The sequence below is a fragment of the Cnephaeus nilssonii genome (assembly GCF_951640355.1).
Source record: "Cnephaeus nilssonii genome assembly, chromosome: 5".
NCBI classification, from domain to species: domain Eukaryota; kingdom Metazoa; phylum Chordata; class Mammalia; order Chiroptera; family Vespertilionidae; genus Cnephaeus; species Cnephaeus nilssonii.
In genome coordinates, this window is record NC_137076.1 from 32,896,031 (window position 1) to 32,916,510 (window position 20,480).

Consider the following 20,480-nt stretch of genomic DNA (forward strand, 5'->3'; position numbering starts at 1 on the left):
AGTGGGACCCTGCAGCCCGCACTTGGTTTGGTGCTCTATTACTGCAGCCTCCAGGTTCTTAACAGCCCTTGAACAAGGGGCCCCACATTTTCATTTGGCACCGAGCCTCGAAAATCACCAGTCCTGTTGCCCAAGGGGCTCCCTTGTCTCCCAACGCCCCCAAGTTCCTTCTTCCAGGAGGAAGCTTTTATCTGGACTCTCTGTCCAGGGATGTGATGGGGGACAGAGGGACCGGAGCCATCACCGTACCCCTGACAAAGAGGGGACCCACCCAGAAGCCCCTCAGATATGGCTGCTTCTTGGGGAAGAGGCAGAGCCACCCACTCCGGACCGCCAGGATGTGTGAGTACCAGGAGAGAGGTCAAGGGGCTGGAGGATGGATCTCTCACCGGTGGGGGCAGATGGGTGGGCTGGGCAGGTGTGGGCAGCCTAGTGTGGGTGGCGGGCTTTGAAGACCACGTGAGATGAAAGGGTTTAGAGGAGAGCTGTATAGTCAGGGGCTGGTTTTCCGGTGTGTTACTCTGGAGGTACAGCTTGAGGCCCAGGCCCTGGTTGTCCAAAGTCTAGGGGCCACTAGGAGCCCACCCCTCTTCAGGAGGGAACCTGGAGGAAGCTTCTGGCCCTGTGCAGAAGGAAGGAACCTGAACATGGAATTCCGTAGTCTCAGCTCTGCACTGAGGGGCCGGGTGACCTTGGACCAGGCACTTTGCCCTCAGGGGTTCTGTTCCTTCTGGACCAGGAACGGGTGGTCCTGAATCTGTTTTGTATCATCGCTAAGGTCCTCCCTCCCACCTCACCTGAGACAATGCCAAGTGTGGGAAGATCATCCGCCCAGAAGAAGAGAAAAAATCCAGTGAAAATCTGGAGCAGGATTTCTTCCTGGAGGGTTTATTTTCCTTAAAAAAAAAAAAAAAAAAGTCTAATGATCAGTAACAGCTACATTTTCTCTGGAAACTGCCTCCTCCGCACTGTATCAATGCCTGAGGCAGAAGAATTGTTTTGGAGCACGCTTCTTGTAACTTTTCTGTTCTGTGCCTCCCCCAGCATCTGGCACAGGAGACATAAATCTGTGATAATTATATTTTTAAAAGTCGAACTTTGGAGGACAGGCAGGAAGATCTGCCTTCGTCAGCTGAAGTAGGAGAAGGGAGGAAGGGGAGCAGGGACTAGGAGAAAATAACATAATTCACAGCCAACACTGTGGTCCCCTGGGAACGATGGCTTGATTACTCTGGCTGCAACGCAAACAAGGCTCAGAAGATTTAATTTTAAGGGGGAAAGTGTGAAACTTGAAATGCATAAATGCATCCCTAGGTTATGACTGTTCTAAGTAAACCACAGAGGTCCCATGGTTCAGCCCTCACACAATTCCTAACCTCCCTGCCCTGTCATTGCTTGCCCTTTGACCTTCTGGACCTTGCCTCTCTTGCAGCCAGGGGCTCAGCCCTGGGCCTGCCCATACCAGAGAGGACTGGCCACAGCACTGGGCAGGACCACCCGTCCCTCGCCCAAACACTCTAGATTAGCTCTTCCTGAGCTGCTGAGTCACTTGGCTGATTCATCACAGTTCATCATCTTTTTGGCAGTGCTGCTTTGAAATCATTCTTCTCCCATGTGGACGGAGGCAGTCATGTTTGGGGTTTTTTAGCCTTGATTTTTTTTTTTCCTTGGGGAGGCAGCACTGGGAAGGGGGGAGGAGGAAAGTGAAGAGCCTGACATTTATCTGTCTCTTTGTGCTTGGCCCGCCACCTCTCCCCTCCTCTATATCCTCGTTATGTGTCCCCACCATGGCCCAGCTCAGTGCCACCAGCATGACGACTTACCCGTCACTGAGATAACTGGAACAAGCTGGAAATGGGCAAGAGCGGTACTCTGTGGCCTGTAATTAAGAATCGCTCTCTAGGCTTTAATTACTTAATGAGTGCATTCAGCCAGTTACGGGTTATGAGAAAAGTCATGGATAATAAAATCATATACAGTGAAATCAGCCCACAGCTGATGCAGAGGAACCGCACAGTCCACAAACATTCACTTCATCAGTTGTGTTTCCCTTATCTTTCCATCTTGGATCTTCTTTGGGGAAAGGTGAGACCGTAAGGAGACAAATATTACTTAAACCATCTTCACGGTTACTCATGCTCTGGAATGGCTATATGGTCTGTATGTCACTCCAGAGTTGGTCAGCTCTAACCGTTTGCTCCAATTCACAGATTAATGGGCATTTTTTAAAAATTGGGCCCCAGATCTACCTGGGGTCAAATCTACTTTTCCCACAACCACCTGGAATACAACTAGCAATTCTTTTAGGTCAGTGGTTCTCAACGGAACTATCCAATGGGATGACCCGAGAAGAGTTTAAAAAATGACCACTTCCTGAGCTCCACCCCCAGAGGCTATGATTGGATTAATGGGGGGGGGGGGGGTGCAGCCCGATAGAGCATCCAGAGTTTTTCAACTCTCCAAGTACATTTCATGTGCTTTCCCGTTGACACGTTGCTGGCTTACAGTTTGCCCATCCGTTCCTCAAAGCATCTCTATGTCCCTTTTAAAAGTATGTGGTATTCTTCTCATTTTATAGAAGAGAAAATTGGGGGTCAAGGGAATCTTAGCAGGTTTTTGCTTAAACTGGGCTGAAATCTGCCTCCTCATAACCTCTTCTATCTTATTTCTAAGGTGCCATATGTTAAAGTTCTTCCCTCCTTGACAGCACAGCCCTTCGAACGTCGGGAAACAAATATTCCATCTCAAGCTAAATAGCTAAATTGTTGGTGTCCCTCGTTAGGGCACCATAATGTCGGGGTTCTTTTTCCAGCCTTACAAAGGGTTCAGCATTCTGGAGAAAGGTGCTGCGTGTAGATGATTAAGAAGGAGTCCAAGGACGAAAGGTAATTTTGAAAGGCATTGGGGGTCAGAGGAGCTTCAGCTGAAGGAGCTAGAAGACTCTTACCTTGACCAAGGACCCGTGCTTTTATTAGTACAATTTGTCCCAAGGCAAGGTGGAAATATACACTTCAAAGGGTAAGGTATCAAAGGGTACAGAAACATTGTCAGTTTGGGGACTAGCCTACAGCTAGCTGTTCAGGTGTAGCCTACAGCTAGCTGTTCAAATATTTACTGAAAGAATGCCTTGCCTATTATTTCAAAATAGGAGGCAATAAAATGCCCTGAGCTGTCTGGCAGCAGACAATCCTATTCAGGTTTGGGGGAAGTGCCTTTTAGCCGTTTCCAACAGGTAAGCTACATATGACTCAACCCTGTTGAGCTCCCCAAGTCCCATCAACCTTTTGATGGAACTCTTGTAATTCTTACATGCTGGAATTGGTTCTCGGCACTACATGTGTTTCTTCTTACAGATCCTCTGCCCTCTTGTGACACAGTGAGGCCCACAGATGCCTCGCTCTGCGCATGCCTGCCCCTATCCTTTCCCTTCTGTCCTGGTCCCTCTTGTGCAGCTTTAGGGACAAACATGAAACACCAGCTTGGGCTGGCCCGGGGAGAGGGTGGCGAGGCACTGCCTGTGATTTGGTACGAAGCTTCCTGGGCCCCCACAGTGCAGTCTGCCGAGTTGTGCATTGTTATATCACACTCTGCTTCCTGAACTGTTTTACGCTGACCCTGCGGCAGGCTGTGGCGAGCCAGGAGTACACAGACATGGAAACAACTGGCTGCCGTTTCACTCAAAGACTTAGGGAGAAAAGTTAATATTTAATGAGGAATCAATCTTCTTTCTCTCTTTTTTTCATCCGTACTTTTGGAAATCCTCTCTAAATATCAGGCTGCCAAGTAATGGGCGTCTATTTATACATACATTGATATTTAGAGTGTGTGTGAATATAACATGTATATGCATAATATATTACCTATATAACCTATAAGACATTTTGCCTGTTTCTTTTTAAAAATAACCATAAAGTCATATTATACATATTGCTTTGCAGTGTGCTCTTTTCCACTTAAAATATTATGGCCATCCCTTTAAGTCAATAAATACATAGACCTAACCCCTACTTTTTGGCATTTTCTTCAGCTATTCCTCTATTTTAGCTTTTTCTGCCACTGTAAGCTGGGCCACAATAAACAGCCCCCTGTATGTATCCTAATATGTCGGTGCCTTTAAAGTAAATTGGTACAAAGTAGAGTCTCACATTGAGATTGCTGGATATTGCTCTCCTTTTGAACTTTTGCCAATCTAATGCGTAAAATAGCATTTTTGCTACCTTCTTAATCTCTTCATCTAATTATTGTTTTCAGTTATTAATTTTTTAAATATATTTTATTGATTTTTTTTACAGAGAGGAAGGGAGAGGGATAGAGAATTAGAAACATCGATGAGAGAGAAACATGGATCAGCTGCCTCCTGCACACCTCCTACTGGGGATGTGCCCGCAACCAAGGTACGTGCCCTTGACCGGAATCGAACCTGGGACCTTTCAGTCCACAGGCCCTAACTGTTTAGGGCTCAGCTATTAGGTTTTAAATAGAGTTTCCTCTTGTCATGTATTGATTTGATATGATTTCCAATTCACTTATTTGTGACTTAGGTGAAATTGTTTTGATCTGTTTGTTTGTGACTTAAGTAGTGTACTGAGGAGGCTGTCAGGATATTGTCATGACGATTAAGGTCATTGATAAGCACTCAGCTGAAGACAGGCACTGCTGGGGGCTTTTCGATAACAACACCTGGAGAAGCAACTATGGCAAGGGGGCATTAGACTTTACATGTCAAGAGTTTGTGAGGCCTCCCGGAGAGCATCCAGTCTGGGCAAGGCTATGCTTTGCTGACCTACATAGCTCTCCAAAGACCTTTGGGGCATTAGCTGCTGCCTGGATAAAGGCGACTTTCACCAGCCGTGGTGGAAGCTCGCAGTGGGTCCAGGAGAGAGACCAGCTTGCCTGTCAGCACTGGAGCCCTCATTCCAGAGCAGGCACTCTAGCATCAGGGGACTTTTACTTTTGTGCAGGCAGCTGACTGTCAGCTGTTGGCTGACTCAGCCATCTGTCCCCAGTACCAACTGCACTAAAGGCACACCTCATCTAAACCCAGGCTTTGTTCCTTCATCTCCCCTTGCCTGGAACAAGAGTGTGATTAACCTATCATTGCTTTGGAATGTGTTATTTCTTCATTTGCCTTATTAAGAGACGTTTTCCTGTATGCTTCTGGCTCACGACGTTATTATAATCCCCACAGTGAAGTTGTGTTCAATTATTGGCAAAGTCAGTCTCCGTCTCTGAGCATGATTTTGCTCCTTTCCAAAGCACTTCTTTTGTGATTTGCCTATTCATAGTCTTCTTGTTTTCTTGAGGTATTCATCCTTTCTTTTCTATCAATTTATAGGAGCACTTCAAATAAAGCCAAGTAACCCTGTATGTGTTGCAAATGTTTTTCCCAAGCTAGCCTATGTCTTTTACCTTTTGACCATGGAGGCTTTAAAATGTTTTATGTAGTGAAATTTGCTTAGCTTTTTTTTTTTTTTTTTTTTACAGTTTCTAGGTCTCCTGTCTTGCTTAAGAATGTCTTCCTCTCACTAAAATATGAACAGTTCTTCTCCTAATTTTCCTCTAGTTTTCTGTGTTTATTTTTATATTTAGATACTTAGTCCAAATGGTGTGAGATTGTGTGTGTGTGTGGTGTGGTGAGTGTTATGTGGTGTGTGTACGCATGTGTGAGTTTGTGAAGGAGGGAAGTGAAGGAAGGATCTAACTTCATTTCTCCCAGATATATAGCCAATTATGTCAACATGATTTATCAAATAAACCACCCTATTCATGCTGAGCTGAAATGCCAGTTTGTCATCTATGAAGTTTCCCAAATAAACTTGGCTCTGTTTTAGGACTTTCTAGTTCATCCCTCTGATTTATATCCTTATTCATGTGTAACATATTATTTTCATTACATCACTTTAAAACAATATTTAATTTTGAGAAGGTAATCACCCTCACTCATCCTTTACAAGTTTTCTTGGCTATTCGTAGACATTAATTTTTCCATATAAAATGTAAATTAATTTTTTCAGTTGAAAAGAAAAGGTAGTGTAATTATAGTTGCAGTATGCACATATAGTTTTGGAAGAACTCACATTTTTGGGTGCTTTCTTCCTATTTAGAAACATGTCCAGAAATAATTAAACTATTATTTTTATTTCTAAATGAATGTTTCTTTTATTGAAGGTATGAATATAATTTTGAAATATCAAATAGTACTAAATTAAAAATAAAGCATTACAACTTACTAAAAATAAATCAAATAGTACAAAAAGTCCCAACATAGCAGTCTTCTACCCATGTCTCACCATTCCTCTACCCTGCCACCTCCTACATCCCCCATCCAGTAAAACTATTAGTTTTATATTAAAACAAATATCATTTTATTATGATATGGCATGCAACTTTTATATCATTTTATGAAATAAAAAGAAAAACTTCAGATTTTTGCTACTTCTGTCATCATGGCAGTGGAAAAATTAGAGGAATCCTGACCAAGCATATTATACTGAAAATTTTCACATTATAGTTCAAGCATTCCTTCTCTTTCATTCAGCTTTTTGCTCCCATTCTCTAAGACAGTGGTCAGCAAACTGCGGCTCTGTTGACTAATGAGTTTGCCGACCACTGACCTAGACTCTCGATTCCAATAATTACAGGCTGTAGTTGTTCCTTGTGATTAAGCCCCTATGGCCTAATAGGTGCTTAATAACTTCTTGTTGTTGCCTGAATTAATTTTTCAATTAGTGCAATATGGGATCTCATTTATTTCTTTAGTAATCTCACCCTATTTTTTATTTGTATCAAAACTCTAATGTCCATGAGGCTAGGGAACTTATCCCCAGCACCAGCACAGCTCCTGGCTACGTATTTGTTTAATAAATGAAGGAAAGCCATGCATAGCCAATGTAAACTAGATCTTTCCCTCTGAATTACTAAGCTTCATCCTTTGCAACTGATGGTGAATCTAAATGAAGGTTTTAAATATATTTCTCTGGAACTTTATCTTATAAATACAGTGAGTACACCTGTCCAGGTTGTTCCAAATGCTGTTCTTCCAGTTTTGAATGAGAAACAAAACCTTGCTTCTGGGTCTTCATCCAGAGTATAGATAGAAATGTCCACTAGGGCCCTTCTTATCGATTTAAAAGCTCAACGCTTTGAAGGTCTGCGATACAGAAATTCCTATGCACAAAATCCTTTGGAGGACAGCCTCCACACAGGCATTCATGCCCCTTCAGCTCTGGACTTTTTATTCTAATACTAGAGGCTCAGTGCACACAATTCGTGCACTCGGGAGGGGGGGGGGTCCCTCAGCCTGGCCTGTGCCCTCTCGCAGTCCGGGAGCCCTCGGGGGATGTCCAACTGATGGCTTAGGCCTACGGGGAGCCGGCCTAAGCTGGCAGTCGGACATCCTTAGTGCTGCTGCAGAGGTAGGAGAGACCCCACCATGGCCGCTGCGCTCACCAACCATGAGCCCAGCTTCTGGCTGAGCAGCGCTCCCCTGTGGGAGTGTACTGACCACTAGGGGGCAGCTTCTGTGTTGAGCATCTGCGCCCTGGTGGTCAGTGCACATCATAGCGACCGGTCGTTCCACCATTTGGTCAATTTGCATATTAGCCTTTTATTATATAGGATGTATAGTTCCTGGCCCCCTGGATAGAGGCACTTTCCAGGCCTATTGGCAGTCATCTAGATTGTGGGATTCCTACCAGGAGCTCTTTTCATTGTCCAGGGGGTGGTTTGGCTAAAAGAGTCTTTTCTTCTTACAGATCATTAAGGATCCTTCTGTTTCCATCTATATCCAGCCTCAGATAAAGTCAGCTACTTTCTTCCTGAGTATGTGACTGATTCATGCACCGGACCTCTAGTATTAAATAAAAACAATCTAAGCAGTTTGTCTTTGCTAAGACTTCATTCTATTAATCAGGGAGATTTGTAATTACATTGCTTTTCTCAGAACTTCACCCTTACAGAGTTCATAAAAGAAGGTATTCATTTGACAAAATTAAGCCCCCTTTAAGGATTTCTCAGGCTAGAATTCATATGTATGGCATCACCCACTGGTAAAGAGTGGTATTGCAAGGCACCTCTTGGCCATTGATACACTAGTGCCTGCTTATCCACGATTTTGCTTTCATTGTTACCCATGGTTAACAATAGTCCAAAATCCTATCTTAATAAAGAGGGAATATGCTAATTGACCACCACACCCTCACAAAGATGGCGGTGCCCACAGCCAATAAGGAGGGAATATGCTAATTGAATGCCACACCCTCAAAGATGGCAGTGCCCACAGCCACAAGATGGTGGTGCCCAGTCCCCTCAGCCCCACCAGGGTGGCAGGCGCGCGATAGGGCCAGGCCTGCCCCCAGGCGGGTCCGGCCACTTTGCATGCCTGCCTCCGGAGTCTCCCAGTCCCCTCAGCACCCCAACTGCCCAGGGCTGGCCTGAGGCACAGGCAAGCCTCGGATGGGGGCTACCCAGCCACCCAGGGCCGCCTGAGGCTTGCGCTGCCTGCAGTGGCAGCAACAGAGGTGTGATGGGGGTGTCACCTTCCCCTGATCGCCGGGTCGCCTCCTGCCCCTGAGGGCTCCCAGACTGTGAGAGGGGGCAGGCCGGGCTGAGGTACTCCCCCCTCCAGTGCATGAATTTTCATGCACTGGGCCTCTAATATTAAATAAAAAGGTTCATAAATAAGCAAGTCATAAGTTTTATTTTATATTTTTAAATATATTTTTACTAGGGGCCCGGTCCATGAAATTCGTGCACTGGGGAGGGGTTCCTCAGCCCAGCCTGCCCCCTCTCACATACTGGAAGCCCTCAGAGGATGTCCTACTGATGGCTTAGGCCCACTCCCCGTTGGGAGCAGACCTAAGCCGCAGTCTGGTCTCCCCTTTCGGGAGACGACCAGGCTGATCAGGGGAAGGCACCAGCCCCATCACCCCACTGCTGCAGCCACTGCCAATCACCGCAGCCACCAAGGTATTTTCATCAACACAGACTCCAGTCCCTTCACCATGAAAAAATGACAACTTTCTTTAAGCATTTTCAAGATGTGTCTTTCATAGGATATGACATTTCTTTATTTTTCTTTTTATCCTCACCTGAGGATATGTTTCCATTGATTTCTTTCCCCTTCCCTTCGATCCCAGGCTTTAGGCTTGGGAAGGGGACTCCCCCGCCCCTCTGATCACAGGCTCGGCCCCTTCCCAAGCCTAAAGCCTCCACCTGATGGCCGGCTGGGAGTGACCTGGGTGCCAAGGAGGTTCCAGGGACCCAGGTGTGTATGCAAATTAACCACAATCTTTGTTGGGTTAATTTGCATACTCACTCTGATTGGTTGTGGGCGTATTGGAGGTATGGTCAATTTACATGTTTCTCTATTATTAGGTAAGATTGACCCCATGGAGGAACAGAGAGGGAGAAAGAGCTAGGAATATCAATGATGGGAGAGAATCTTTGATTGGCTGCCTCCTGCAGGGATTGAGCCTTCATCCCAGGCATATACCCTGATTGGAATCGAACTGTGACCCCCTGGTTCATAGGTCGATGCTCAACCACTGAGCCACGCTGGCCAGGGAGGTTTTAAATTGCACTTCGTTCTGAGTAGTGTAATAAAATCTCACAATGTCCCACTCCATCTCACCTAGGATGTGGTCATCCCTTTGTCCAGCATTTTCACACTGTATGTACAGTACAATAAGGTAATTAAAGAGAGAGAGTCCACATTCACCATTCACATGGCTTTTATTACAGTATGTTGTTATAACTGTTCTATTTATTAGTTACTGTTGTTAATCTTTTGCTGTGTCTAATTTATAAATTAAACTTTAACATAGATATGTATGTATAGAAAAAATATATAGTACACTGGGTGACCCAAAAATGTATGCACATACTTTAAATAATTATAAAGGCAGTGATTATTAAAATGCATTTCATTTTCAAAGTTGAGCTATCAGCTGTTAAAGTGTGTATGTTTTTTGAGGGGACACCCTGTATGTAAGGTTCAGTACTATCCATGTTTCCAGGCATCCACTTGGGGGTCTTGGAGTGTATCCCCCAGAGATAAAAGTGAGCTACTGTATTAAAAAATTCCAATACTTGGTAAATGTAAAGTGAGGGGGGAATCTATAGACACAGGAGAAATTTCAGGCGAATTTCTGGGAGGAAGCAATGAAAGATAAGAAACTTAAGAACTGTGAAAATATCACAGAGTTCAGAGAATGAGCCGAAAAAGGCCAACTTAACACTTCTCTGGACAAACATCTTCAATTGAGAATGTTGATGGATTCTTTCCCAGGGAATTCTATTGCTTATTCTAAACGGAAGCCAATGGAAAAATAGGCTGGGGTCCAACTCTGCTCACCCAGGGCCCACCTACAAGCAGACACCAGTATGTTTCCTCTTTGCTGATGCATCTGCATTATCATAGCAACACCTGGGGGACTGAGGCTCACGTGGCAGACTCAGAACCCAGGTTTAGGGCCCTGGAGTACATCGAGACTACCGGGTAGGCATCATCCTCGCTGTCCGCGTAAGAAACGTCCAACCTGTAGAGGGTTTATATGACTTGACTAGTATTTGAGCCAAACTGACGATAATTGCGGGGAAGTAAGGAGTAAGGTCTCAAATGCTCTGAAGAATGACAGTTTCCTGTTCCTTTTATACATTTGGAATTAAGCTAGGAAGTAAGGAAGATTAAATGAAGATGGGGGTTCGGGGAAAAGCAAGACAGGGATTGGATTAGAAGACAGTTAATAAGATTAGATGCTCTCTCGAGGGTGCTTACTCTTCTGAGGGGTCTGAAAGATGAGGCATTTCAAAGGCTTGTTAAGCTAGATGCAGAGAAACAATGGATAGGGCTTGCTTAAGGCAAAGATATAGCTTTTACTAGGAAAGCTACAGGTCTCCTCAACGTGGTAGCCTGGTTCCTGGCTCCCTCTCTCAAGGCTGCCTTGAGGTTCTGTTGAGATAACGGAGAGAACGCACTTTGGGAACCGAAACTTGTCGTTGGGAAGTGGGGGAGGTTAGAGATAACTGAGCATCCCCCTTTCTGATTGGGTGGGAGAAAGTTTCTCTGCCCTTCTGGCCTCACCTACTTTACTCCAAGGGCCAAATGGGGAGTGGGCATGGAGGTGTGGGGATGTGGGGAAAGGGCTGTGGTCCCTTCTCTCACTGCAGGATCCTGAATCCTGCCGATCTTGCTGATCCTGCCTTAGCAGCGTTCACACACCTCAGCACCGTTACTTGTTTAACTGTTGGCTTCCCTCACCAGATGCACCTTCCTGGAGACAGTGCTGGTGTGACGTGCTCCTCACACTCCCAGAATTTGGGGCAGAATTCGGCACATGTAGGTGCTCAGTAAATTAAACGTTTGTTTCAACAATGAAAAATAACACGTGTGAAGATCTCAGAGGAGCGCCTATGACAAGAGTCACAATTTCTTGCTGGAGGTCAGTGTCCCTCAGAGGTCACTCTTGACACCAGCGGCGCCTTCACCAACAAAATCACAGAATTTGGGCCCCGCCGGCATGGCTCAGTGGTTGAGCATCAACCTATGAACCAGGAGGTTTTGGGTCAGGGCACATGCCCAGGTTGCGGCTGGATCCCCAGTGTGGGGCATGCAGGAGGCAGCTGATCAATGATTCTCTCTCATCATCATCCTCTCTCTCTGTCTCTCTCTCTCTCTCTCTCTCCATCAATAAAAATATATTTTTTAAAAATCACAGAATTTGGGAGTGCTGGGCTCCCCGTTCTCTCAGGTAGAAAAACCAAGGTTTGGAGAGTGAAGTGGCTGCCCAGAGTCACCCACCTAGGGTGGCAGAGCTAGAATGACCAACCATTCTGGTCTGTTTGGGACTTTCAGCGCTGACATAGGGACAGTCCCCTGCAAACCAGGGAGGTGGGGGCTGGGGCTGGATCCTAGGGCTCCTTCTTGCTTCCAGTCCCTCTACCCCTTACCGGGGAGAAGACTGTCCAGGGTGAAACTCCAGCCGCCATCCACCACCGTCCACCCCCGCCCCGCGCCACCAGGCGGCCCCCACCGGCAAAGGATTTTAGAAGAGCCTTCCCTGCGCGCTCCCCGAGGTCCTGCGCGAGCCGGGGACGCGGGCGCAGGGACCCACGGCGGCACAAAGAGGCCTGGCCGCGGCAGTTTTGAAAACACCGAGGAAGTTGATCTGGGCCCGGGCCCAAGAAGTGACGAAGAGGGAGGGAGCGAGGGAGGGCGCGCGGGGATCGGGCGGCCGCAGAGCTCGCCGGCCTCCAGCGGGGAGCGCGGGCGGCGGGATGGGCGGCGGGCGCGGCGCCCCCGGGCTGCGACCCCGCGCACCCTCCCCCCGGCGCGCCGCCTCCGCGGCCCCGCGCTCCAGCCGGACTGCGACTCCCAGCCGGGCTCCCGCAGGCGGCGCGTAGGGCGCGATCGGTGCCCCTCGAGGAGCCGCCCGCTTCGTCCCGGTCACCCCGCAGCTCGAGCCGCCCGCAGCGAGGGCCTCCCGAGGCCCCGGCACCAGGGACCATGAAAGGTAGGTCGTGCGTGCGCTGGGGTTCCCTGGCGAGATCCTGCGGAGCCACCCCGCCCAGGCGGGGCTGAGGAGGGGTGGACTCCCCAGGGCAGGAGTTCCGGGGACTTCTCCCTGCCTCTCCGGCCGACCCTCCTGCGGAAGGCATTGGGAGGACAGCGTGGAGCCCTGTAATCAAGAGGAAGGGGAGAAGAACATGGAGAGAGTTCAGACAGTCCTGTCCCGTTCATGGCTCTCGCCCTAAAAAACGGTTTTAAATTCCAAAGGGGTTCCTGGTCTCTTCAACTGGTCAGCGCAGAAAGATGTCACCAGTCCAGCCTCTAGCGGTGTAAACCCCTCCCCAGGAGATCCATCTCCGAGGCTCCTGCAGCCCCCCTAGCCCCTGCCCTGCGCCAGGCCAGGGCTCTCCTCCGGGAGTTCCAACCCCTTCTTCAGAGAGTCCCCCCGGGCCCTGCCCTTCCCAACCCGAACCCTGGCTGCCCTGCCCTGCCCTCTGACCTCCTGAGAACGAAGCAGCTAGAGAAGACGAGTGGTCTGGGCCGGAGCTGTCCCCAGGGCAGTGGGTCATCAGAGGGTGGCCTTTCCCGCCAGTTTTTGGGATGGAAACAAGAACCATCCTTGGTTCCAGGTGCGCCTACCTGGGCCTGGCTCTCCTGGGACCTGGGAAAGCGCTTGGTCTTCAGGCTCCTTTTCAGGCTCAGGGAGAGGCAGGCTACCGGACAGGGAACCGTCTCCCATTTTTCCTAATCCTTCCATCGCACCCAGGGCAGATGCCGGTGCGCCTAGCAGTGAGAACTCTCCACCTGTTCGGCTCACTGAATGTTGAAACTGAAAAGGACCTTTGAGATCATCTATCTGCAGGGCTTGACACTATACCCTCCGGCAGTTGGTCTCTTTAACACGTAGAAGTCTGAGGCTTCTCCGGTTGAATACAGTCTCCATAGTTGAGGAAACTGAGGTCCAAACAGGTGGGACCAGCTTCACGGGTGCACAACCTGTGCCTCCCCACCGGGCCCTGGGCTTGGAAGGCCTCGCCCTAGGTTAATGCACTGCTGTCACTGTCTTGAAATTCTTAATAGTTTCTTTTTTAACAAGGGACCCCCATACTTGCTTTTTGCACTGAGCCCTGCAAATAATGTTGCTGGTCCTATGGACAGGAGCGAGGACTTGCTTACGATTCACAGCGGGGCAGGGGGAGTAGAGCCGGGGCTGTTGACTTCCAGGCCGGAGAGCTTCCTTCCCTGTGGCCTCTGGTCCCTCTGTCCTCCCCGATGGCCTCACCATGTCTTGGGCTGTCTGCGATGGGGCAAGTTATAATCAACCCCAGGGAGTTCGAGTGGCAGCAAGGAGGAACCTCACCCAGGAGCCTCAGGGGGGCAGGTCATTACCCAGAAGCCTCCGGGAAGGTCTTAGACCACAGCTCCCCACAGGCCTGGAGCCCACGCTGCTCTCAGCCTTAATGATGCTGCTGAGATGCTGCACATTCTCAGAGTGGTTTGGCTCCTCCAACCATCCAGACAAACCATAAGAGAAAATACAGTGCAGGAAAGACGGGCAGGGCCGACATCCTCTTAAGCGGAGGAGACACCCAGCTCCCACAGAAGAGGGAGTCAGAAACACACGCCCCAGCTTTCTGAAACTCAGCAAGGCGATTCTCCTCTGAGTGGAGGAGAAAGGAGCTGGCGTGACAACATTCAGAGGAGGTTCCTGAGGAGGATCCGCTGAAACGTGTCATCGTGTTATCAGGTCTCGGGGTCCTGCTGGCCTGGAGGCTGGGAGTCCCAGAAAGAAGCCCAGTGCCTGCCCCTCTCACCTCCTATTTCCGCTCTCCACCAAGAGCCTCCCCACATGGGGCCCGATTCCTGCCCACGGAGGCCTTCAGGCAGCTCTCCTGTGTGTTTCCTCCAGTCTCCAGGAAACCTGCCTGTGATCTCCCATAACAGACCGGGGACCGGGCTGCAGAGCTTTGGGGAAAGCTGAGGGGTGATGCCCAGCGCACCGCCCTGCAGGGGCTTCCCTCGTCCTCCCCAGGAGCCAGGCATTGCCGCCACCTCCGCCTGAGATGGAAAAGGCAGGGCAGACAGCAAATATTTGGCCTTTGGGATCCGTGGAGTGTGAAACACCAGGATTTTTCTCACCCACATGGAAAAAGAAAAGTGCCCGGCAGAGCAGGGCGGCCCCTTCCAGAGCAGCCCTTCCCCAGGCCGCGCTCCCCAGGCTTCGCCAAGGCCGCCCCGATCTGAGCATGACATCTGTTGACAAAGATTCACCACCCCCGCTCAGAGCCAAACACGGTGATGTGATGTTTGGGGGGGAGAGGGGAGTTGGTGGGGACGGTACTTAAACAAGAAAACACGTTCTCTGAGGAGCACTGCCACCAGTGGCCAGGGGCCAGGGCCGCCTCTGCCAGCCAAGCTGTTTCCACCCTGAGGCCCCTCCTGCCTGCCTGCCCGCCAGGCCTCCCAGGCAGCAGCATCTTTAGATGCAAGCTGGCACCTGGCCCCAGGTGTAGCCCCTCACGCCTGAAGGCCACACAGCTGCCTCCAGCCCCTTGGTGACGGGCCCACCTTGGAGCTCCCCTCTGACTTGTCAGAGCCATGAAGAGCCACCTGTGGGATTGTTTCCACAGCTCTGGTGAGAGCGTCCTGTGATGGGAGCCCTCCCAGCTATATGAGCCGCACCCCCCACCCCCGGACGCAGCCTGGCCCTGCATTCGTGTTTCTCTCTGGCTCTGGTCTCCTGGGTGTCCCTGAGGCCATCCTGCTCTGATGCACGTAGCTCAGCCCAGGAGCTCTGGGCCTGAGTACCACTTGGGCAGCAGAAATGACTCGGTAGAGAGCTGGTTGGAAGCAGGCCTGCTGCATGGGCCACTCTTTGCCCTCAGGAGACTTGTCCTCAGCTGCCATGGACTGGGCAGAGCCATGCCCACTGTTCCCCAAGCGAGGGGAGGAACAGCCCCTCCCCATGAATCCCCTGTGGGCAAAGGACAGGCAGGGGGAGGCGGGGGCCGCGGAATACAGCAGTGTGATCCTAGGAAAATCCACCTCGCAGCTCGGTGAGGGGAGGTTTTATCCTCTCATGAGCGGGCAGACTGCGTCCCCTTTGGAAGCCTGACCTCCATCGCCAGGCCTCGGGGCGCTAGAAGGAGCCTGAGACTAGAAGAAAAGGAGCTGATGTGGCACAAGTGTAAAGACCCACTCAATGGCCCAAATCAGGGGAGGGGGAGGAGCTTAGATGTTGGAGATCAGCTTCAAAGTCTCAAACACACACACACACACACACACACACACACACACACACACACAGAGACACACACACACACACACAATTGGTCACCTTGTCATCCAACTGGGGTAATTTTAATAACTGAAGACTCACATCCCATAGCTAATTTTGGAGAGAGAGGAAAACGAATTATTTTTCTCAGTAGATGTTGGTGGATAGCTTGGCAGTTTTCATGGACAGGCAGCTGTGCTGGGTGTTAGAACTGGCAAGCAGAGTAACATGAGAGACTGTGCCAGTCATATCTACACTGCCATGTGAATTATGCTTAATTTAGCAAGTGTGTGTGTGTGTGTGTGTGTGTGTGTGTGTGTGTGGCACTGCTGAAGCCCATGGTTAGGCCTAGCTCTGTCATAGACTCGCTTTATAACTATGATGAAGTCATTGATACTCCCTGGCCTCCAGTCTCCTCATCTGCAAGTAGACTGGCTGATCTTTGAGGTTCTTTCTAGCTAATGTTCTACTCTATTGTTTTTTCTTCTGTGAGTGTACACACACACACACACACACACACACAATTTAGAACTGTAAAGCCCACAGTGTAGTATAAGCATGTGAGTTTCATGAGCATGGGGTCCCTGTCTGCCTCTTTCCTGTCTCACTCCTGCACATAGGAAGTGTCCACCTCATTCGTTCAGGGGGTACATCTGAGTCTTCCACCGGGCTGGAATCCTTAAAGGCAAGTATCATACCATGGTATCCCCAGACTCTAATGTAGATATTCAGTGAAGGTTCATGCTTCTATTTAACACACATTTATTGACCAACTGCTAAATGCCAGGGTTTGTATATTCATGTATTTCTAATGTCCAAGAAAGATACAAAGAAGAGCTCAGACATTGCTCTTTCTCTCAAGGAGCTTGCCCTTTGCTAGGACACTTAAGATTTGTGCCCAAATCATTAAAATAAAAAAAGACTAAAAGTGGTAAGTGTCCTAAGAGAGGCAGTTTGGGGTCTTTTCCTTTCTCTCCTCCTTTGCTGGATGTGTCTGGTTTCATCCATGAACTCCTTGGTTCTTATTGGGCAGCCATTCTTTGAACCGTCTTGCCCAGTTTCATAGATTTGCCATGGGAATAGGCTGATGGTACCAGAATTACCTCTCTGAGCTCCAGTCATCTTTCCAACAGTGTCTGAACATCTCCAGATGCACACCTGCAGACACCTCTTTCAAGGCTCAGATGAGATCCCTTTATGTCCATCTGAATCCAAGCTAAAATACTGGTTATTCTGGGATGTTGTCCCACACTTTTCAGCCAACAAACATGTATTGAGTACCTGCTTTTGGGAAGGAAGCATGCAAGTTTAAAGGCAAACCAGGATGGTCCCTACCCTCAAGCAGAGACTAGACATTCACTCTTAAGAAAATCAGATAATTGCCCAGTTGCTCTGGTTCAGTGGTTGAGTATCAGCCTATGAACCCGGAGGTCACAGTTCGATTCCTGGTCAGGGGCACATGCTCGGGTTTCGGGTTTGATTCCCAGTAGGGGGACGTGCAGGAAGCAGCCCATCAATGATTTTCATCATTGGTGTTTCTATCTCTCCCACTCCTTCCCTCTCTGAAATCAATAAAAATATATTTTTTAAAAAAGAAAATCAGATAATCAAGGGAGTGAGGCAAAAGAACAAATGAGTGGTATATAGGGCAGATTCAGTAGGAATCACCTGAGATGAAGAGAGCATTTCCAGTTGGGGCAGTTCAGGAGGACTTCAGGGAGGAGTTGAAGGGTGGGCAAGGGACAGTGCGAAGAGGCAGGAGTCAGTGCTGGGGAAAGCTGGGCATGATGCCATTGGGTAAATGTGTTTAGGGGTGGGGGGGTAGATATTTGTCTGAAGTTGAGAACTGGCTGAGAGACACAGGGAGTCACTAGACCAGGAGGCCTTGGGTGCCATTCTAAGGACTCCCGACCATGTGCTGTTGACATCGGAGAGGATTTGGAAGGGTTTGTCAGGAGATGGCTTGGTTGCTACTTCTCCCTGGAGACATTGGGAAATCTCTCCTTTTAGAGAATGAGGGGAAGAAAGTGAGCTCGTGAAGGAGCCAAGAGGAGGGGTCAGGGACTCTTGCAGAGAAGGTTGGTGGTAATGTCATGGAAATAGAGAGGAGGAAGTTCCAAGAAAGAAGTCAACAATGAAGTTGACTGTTAATCAACAGAGCTAGCCCAGGATTATCTGATCTAGAGAAGGACAGGGGACACAAGCTGAGAGGGGAATGGGTAGGTTTGTAGAAAAGGTTCAGGGAGGCCTTGTGTCAGAGAAGTTTCAGAAAAAGGGAACTAAATAATTAAAGTAAGAAGCAGGGCCAGGCATGAAGGATTTTTCAAGGTTGGCTTGTGCTCAGGGGAAGGTAGAGGGAAAGAGGAGAAGGGAGAAGTGGAGACATGGTGATGAAGAAGGCAGGAATGGGTGAGCTTTGCTGTGGAAAGAAGCAAGGCTCTCTTTATGGGGTCCCGAGGGAAGGACATGGACATAGACTTTTAGAGTTACTAGTTGCATTTAATCTCTTTATGACACATACTCATTATGAAAACTTTTGAAAAATTCAGAAAAGCAAAAAATAATAGCACTCACATGAATGCTTAGCCCTCAGAGATAATTGACAAGATCTGGATGAGCTTTCTCCCAGAAATCCTTCTGTGTATATTTGCACAGACTTTTTTTCACATAGTAAGATTATACTATCCATATATGTTTTCAAAATTCAACAATAGCCCAGCCAGTGTGGCTCAGTGGTTGAACATTGACCTATAAACCAGGAGACGCAATTCCTGGTCAGGGCACATGCCCATGTTGTGGGCTCGATCCTCAGTGTGGGGCGTGCAGGAGGCAGCGACCAATGATTCTCTCTCATCATTGGTGTTTCTATCTCTCCCTCTCTGAAATCAATAAAAATATATTTTTAAAACTTCAGCAATAGAACATAGGTATCTTTCCTGGGCAATAAATATAGGGCTGCTTTATTTTTTCAATGGTTGCATACTATTCCATAGCACAACTTTACAATAACTTATTTAACCAACCCCTTATCAATGGGCTTTTGAGTTACTTACTTTTTTCCTCAGGTGTATCATGGCCTCTAGTAATAATTTTGACACATCCATCTCAGGCTAGTTGAATATATATTCCCTGAGGGGGGGAATATTCTTAGAAGGGGGACTGCTGAGCCAAAGAGCGTGCTCATTCCAAGTGTGGGGATGAGTGCCACGCTGGGCTCCACATTGCAGGAGGGCCCGTTCCCACACACCTTTGCCTACACTGGGTTTGAAGCGAAGCAGCTGGAGGGAGTTAGGGGAAGGGGAAGAGTTTAAACCTAACAGTTTTGGTCTTTTGAGAAAGGAAGGAGGTGAGCTCATCTTTGGAGAATGGGGTGGGCTGAGAAGAGGAGGAATGTCGAGGGAGGATCCAGATGGCAGCACTTGACTGAGGCCAAACCCACACCACGCTCTGACATGCTTTCACCAGGCTGGGTTTTCCCAGCACAGAGCACACAGGCTGAGGAGAGACGGGCACAAGGGCAGGACCGAAAGCTTAAGGCTCCAGGGAGCTGAAGCTAATCCTGGGGGCTTGGCTGCTAGCCTGGATGAGGTGCAGCCTGTGAAGGCTCAGTGCAGCTGGGATCAGGAAAAGCAGCGGGAGAGGCGGAAGAAAGGCGCTGAGATGGGGCGGCTTTACGCTGCAGAGGGTGGTCAGGCTGAGCTGCGGCCACTGAACCTACAGACCTACAGACTCCAGGTCAGGGGACCCCGAGGTCCAGAGGACCAGTGGACATTCAACATAACATTGCCTCCATTAAAGTTGATGGTGGGAGACAGGATGAAGACATAATCCCGTCCAGGTGAGGCACTATCCAGAACAGTGTTCCCTGTGTTCAGGAGGTGTACCTCTGAATACCATTTCCATGGGGTTTCATAGATCATTTTTTTAAAAGAATGGCAGGAAGCTCTATGGTCAAGTAAGTTTGAGAAACATCGAATTAGACACAGATTGAAATGGGCTTATTTTTTTGAAGGACTAAAACAATGTTAGTGTACTACTGTGAGTTTCTGAGATGGTGAAAGAGTATGCAGCATTTTCCAGACGTATTTGATCCAAGAACCCTTTTCAGGAAGAGTATTTTGGAACTAGTGTTCTGCAGGACGTGATTTAGAAAATGCATTTGTTCAAAGTTGGAAACTGGTCCTGAACGTGACAGGCCTTGGGGAAGGGAGACGGATGACGGCAGCAATTCCAGTAGGACGGAGTGATCCTGATAAAAATGACTGTTTCTACCACTTCTCACGTATTTACTGTGTGGCAGGTACTTTTCGTATATCGCCTCATTGACTTTTCCCACAGCTCCGTAAAGTAGGTGGCGTTCCCGCTGTGTTTGCACATGAAGCTCAGAGAAGGGAAGGGACGTCCCCAGATGAGAGACAGCATGGACCTCAAGTGGTGACCATAGACATCAAGACTCCTCCCACCCTCCCATCCCACAGATTAGAGGGTTTAGGGGTGGTGGGAGAGTTGCTCTCTGCACAGAGACCAGTCTGTATGTGATGGGGGAGGGTTGGGATCTGTTGCATTGAGTGAACAGCCTGGGATCTCTTCTCAACTAGAGGCCACACTACCCCTTGAAGGGGTACTTAGTCATGGGGTGGCCACTTGGAGTTATCACCAGGGCCAGGGATTGCCGCTGGCGGTTGGGGGGCTGGG

At 48.7% G+C, this 20,480-nt stretch overlaps 1 protein-coding gene across 2 annotated transcripts in view; it reads left to right on the forward strand.

The window, feature by feature from the left end:
• The first annotated feature begins 11,951 nt into the window (after positions 1 to 11,951).
• Positions 11,952 to 20,480, forward strand: part of SCARA3 (scavenger receptor class A member 3) — a 36,672-nt gene continuing 28,143 nt past the window's right edge. The window contains exon 1 of one of the 2 annotated variants that reach the window (XM_079771353.1): positions 11,952 to 12,512. In XM_079771353.1, the coding sequence (XP_079627479.1) occupies positions 12,506 to 12,512 (7 nt within the window). In that variant the 5' untranslated portion in view covers positions 11,952 to 12,505. The remainder of the gene's footprint in view (positions 12,513 to 20,480) is intronic. The other variant, XM_079771352.1, reaches the window with a different exon arrangement.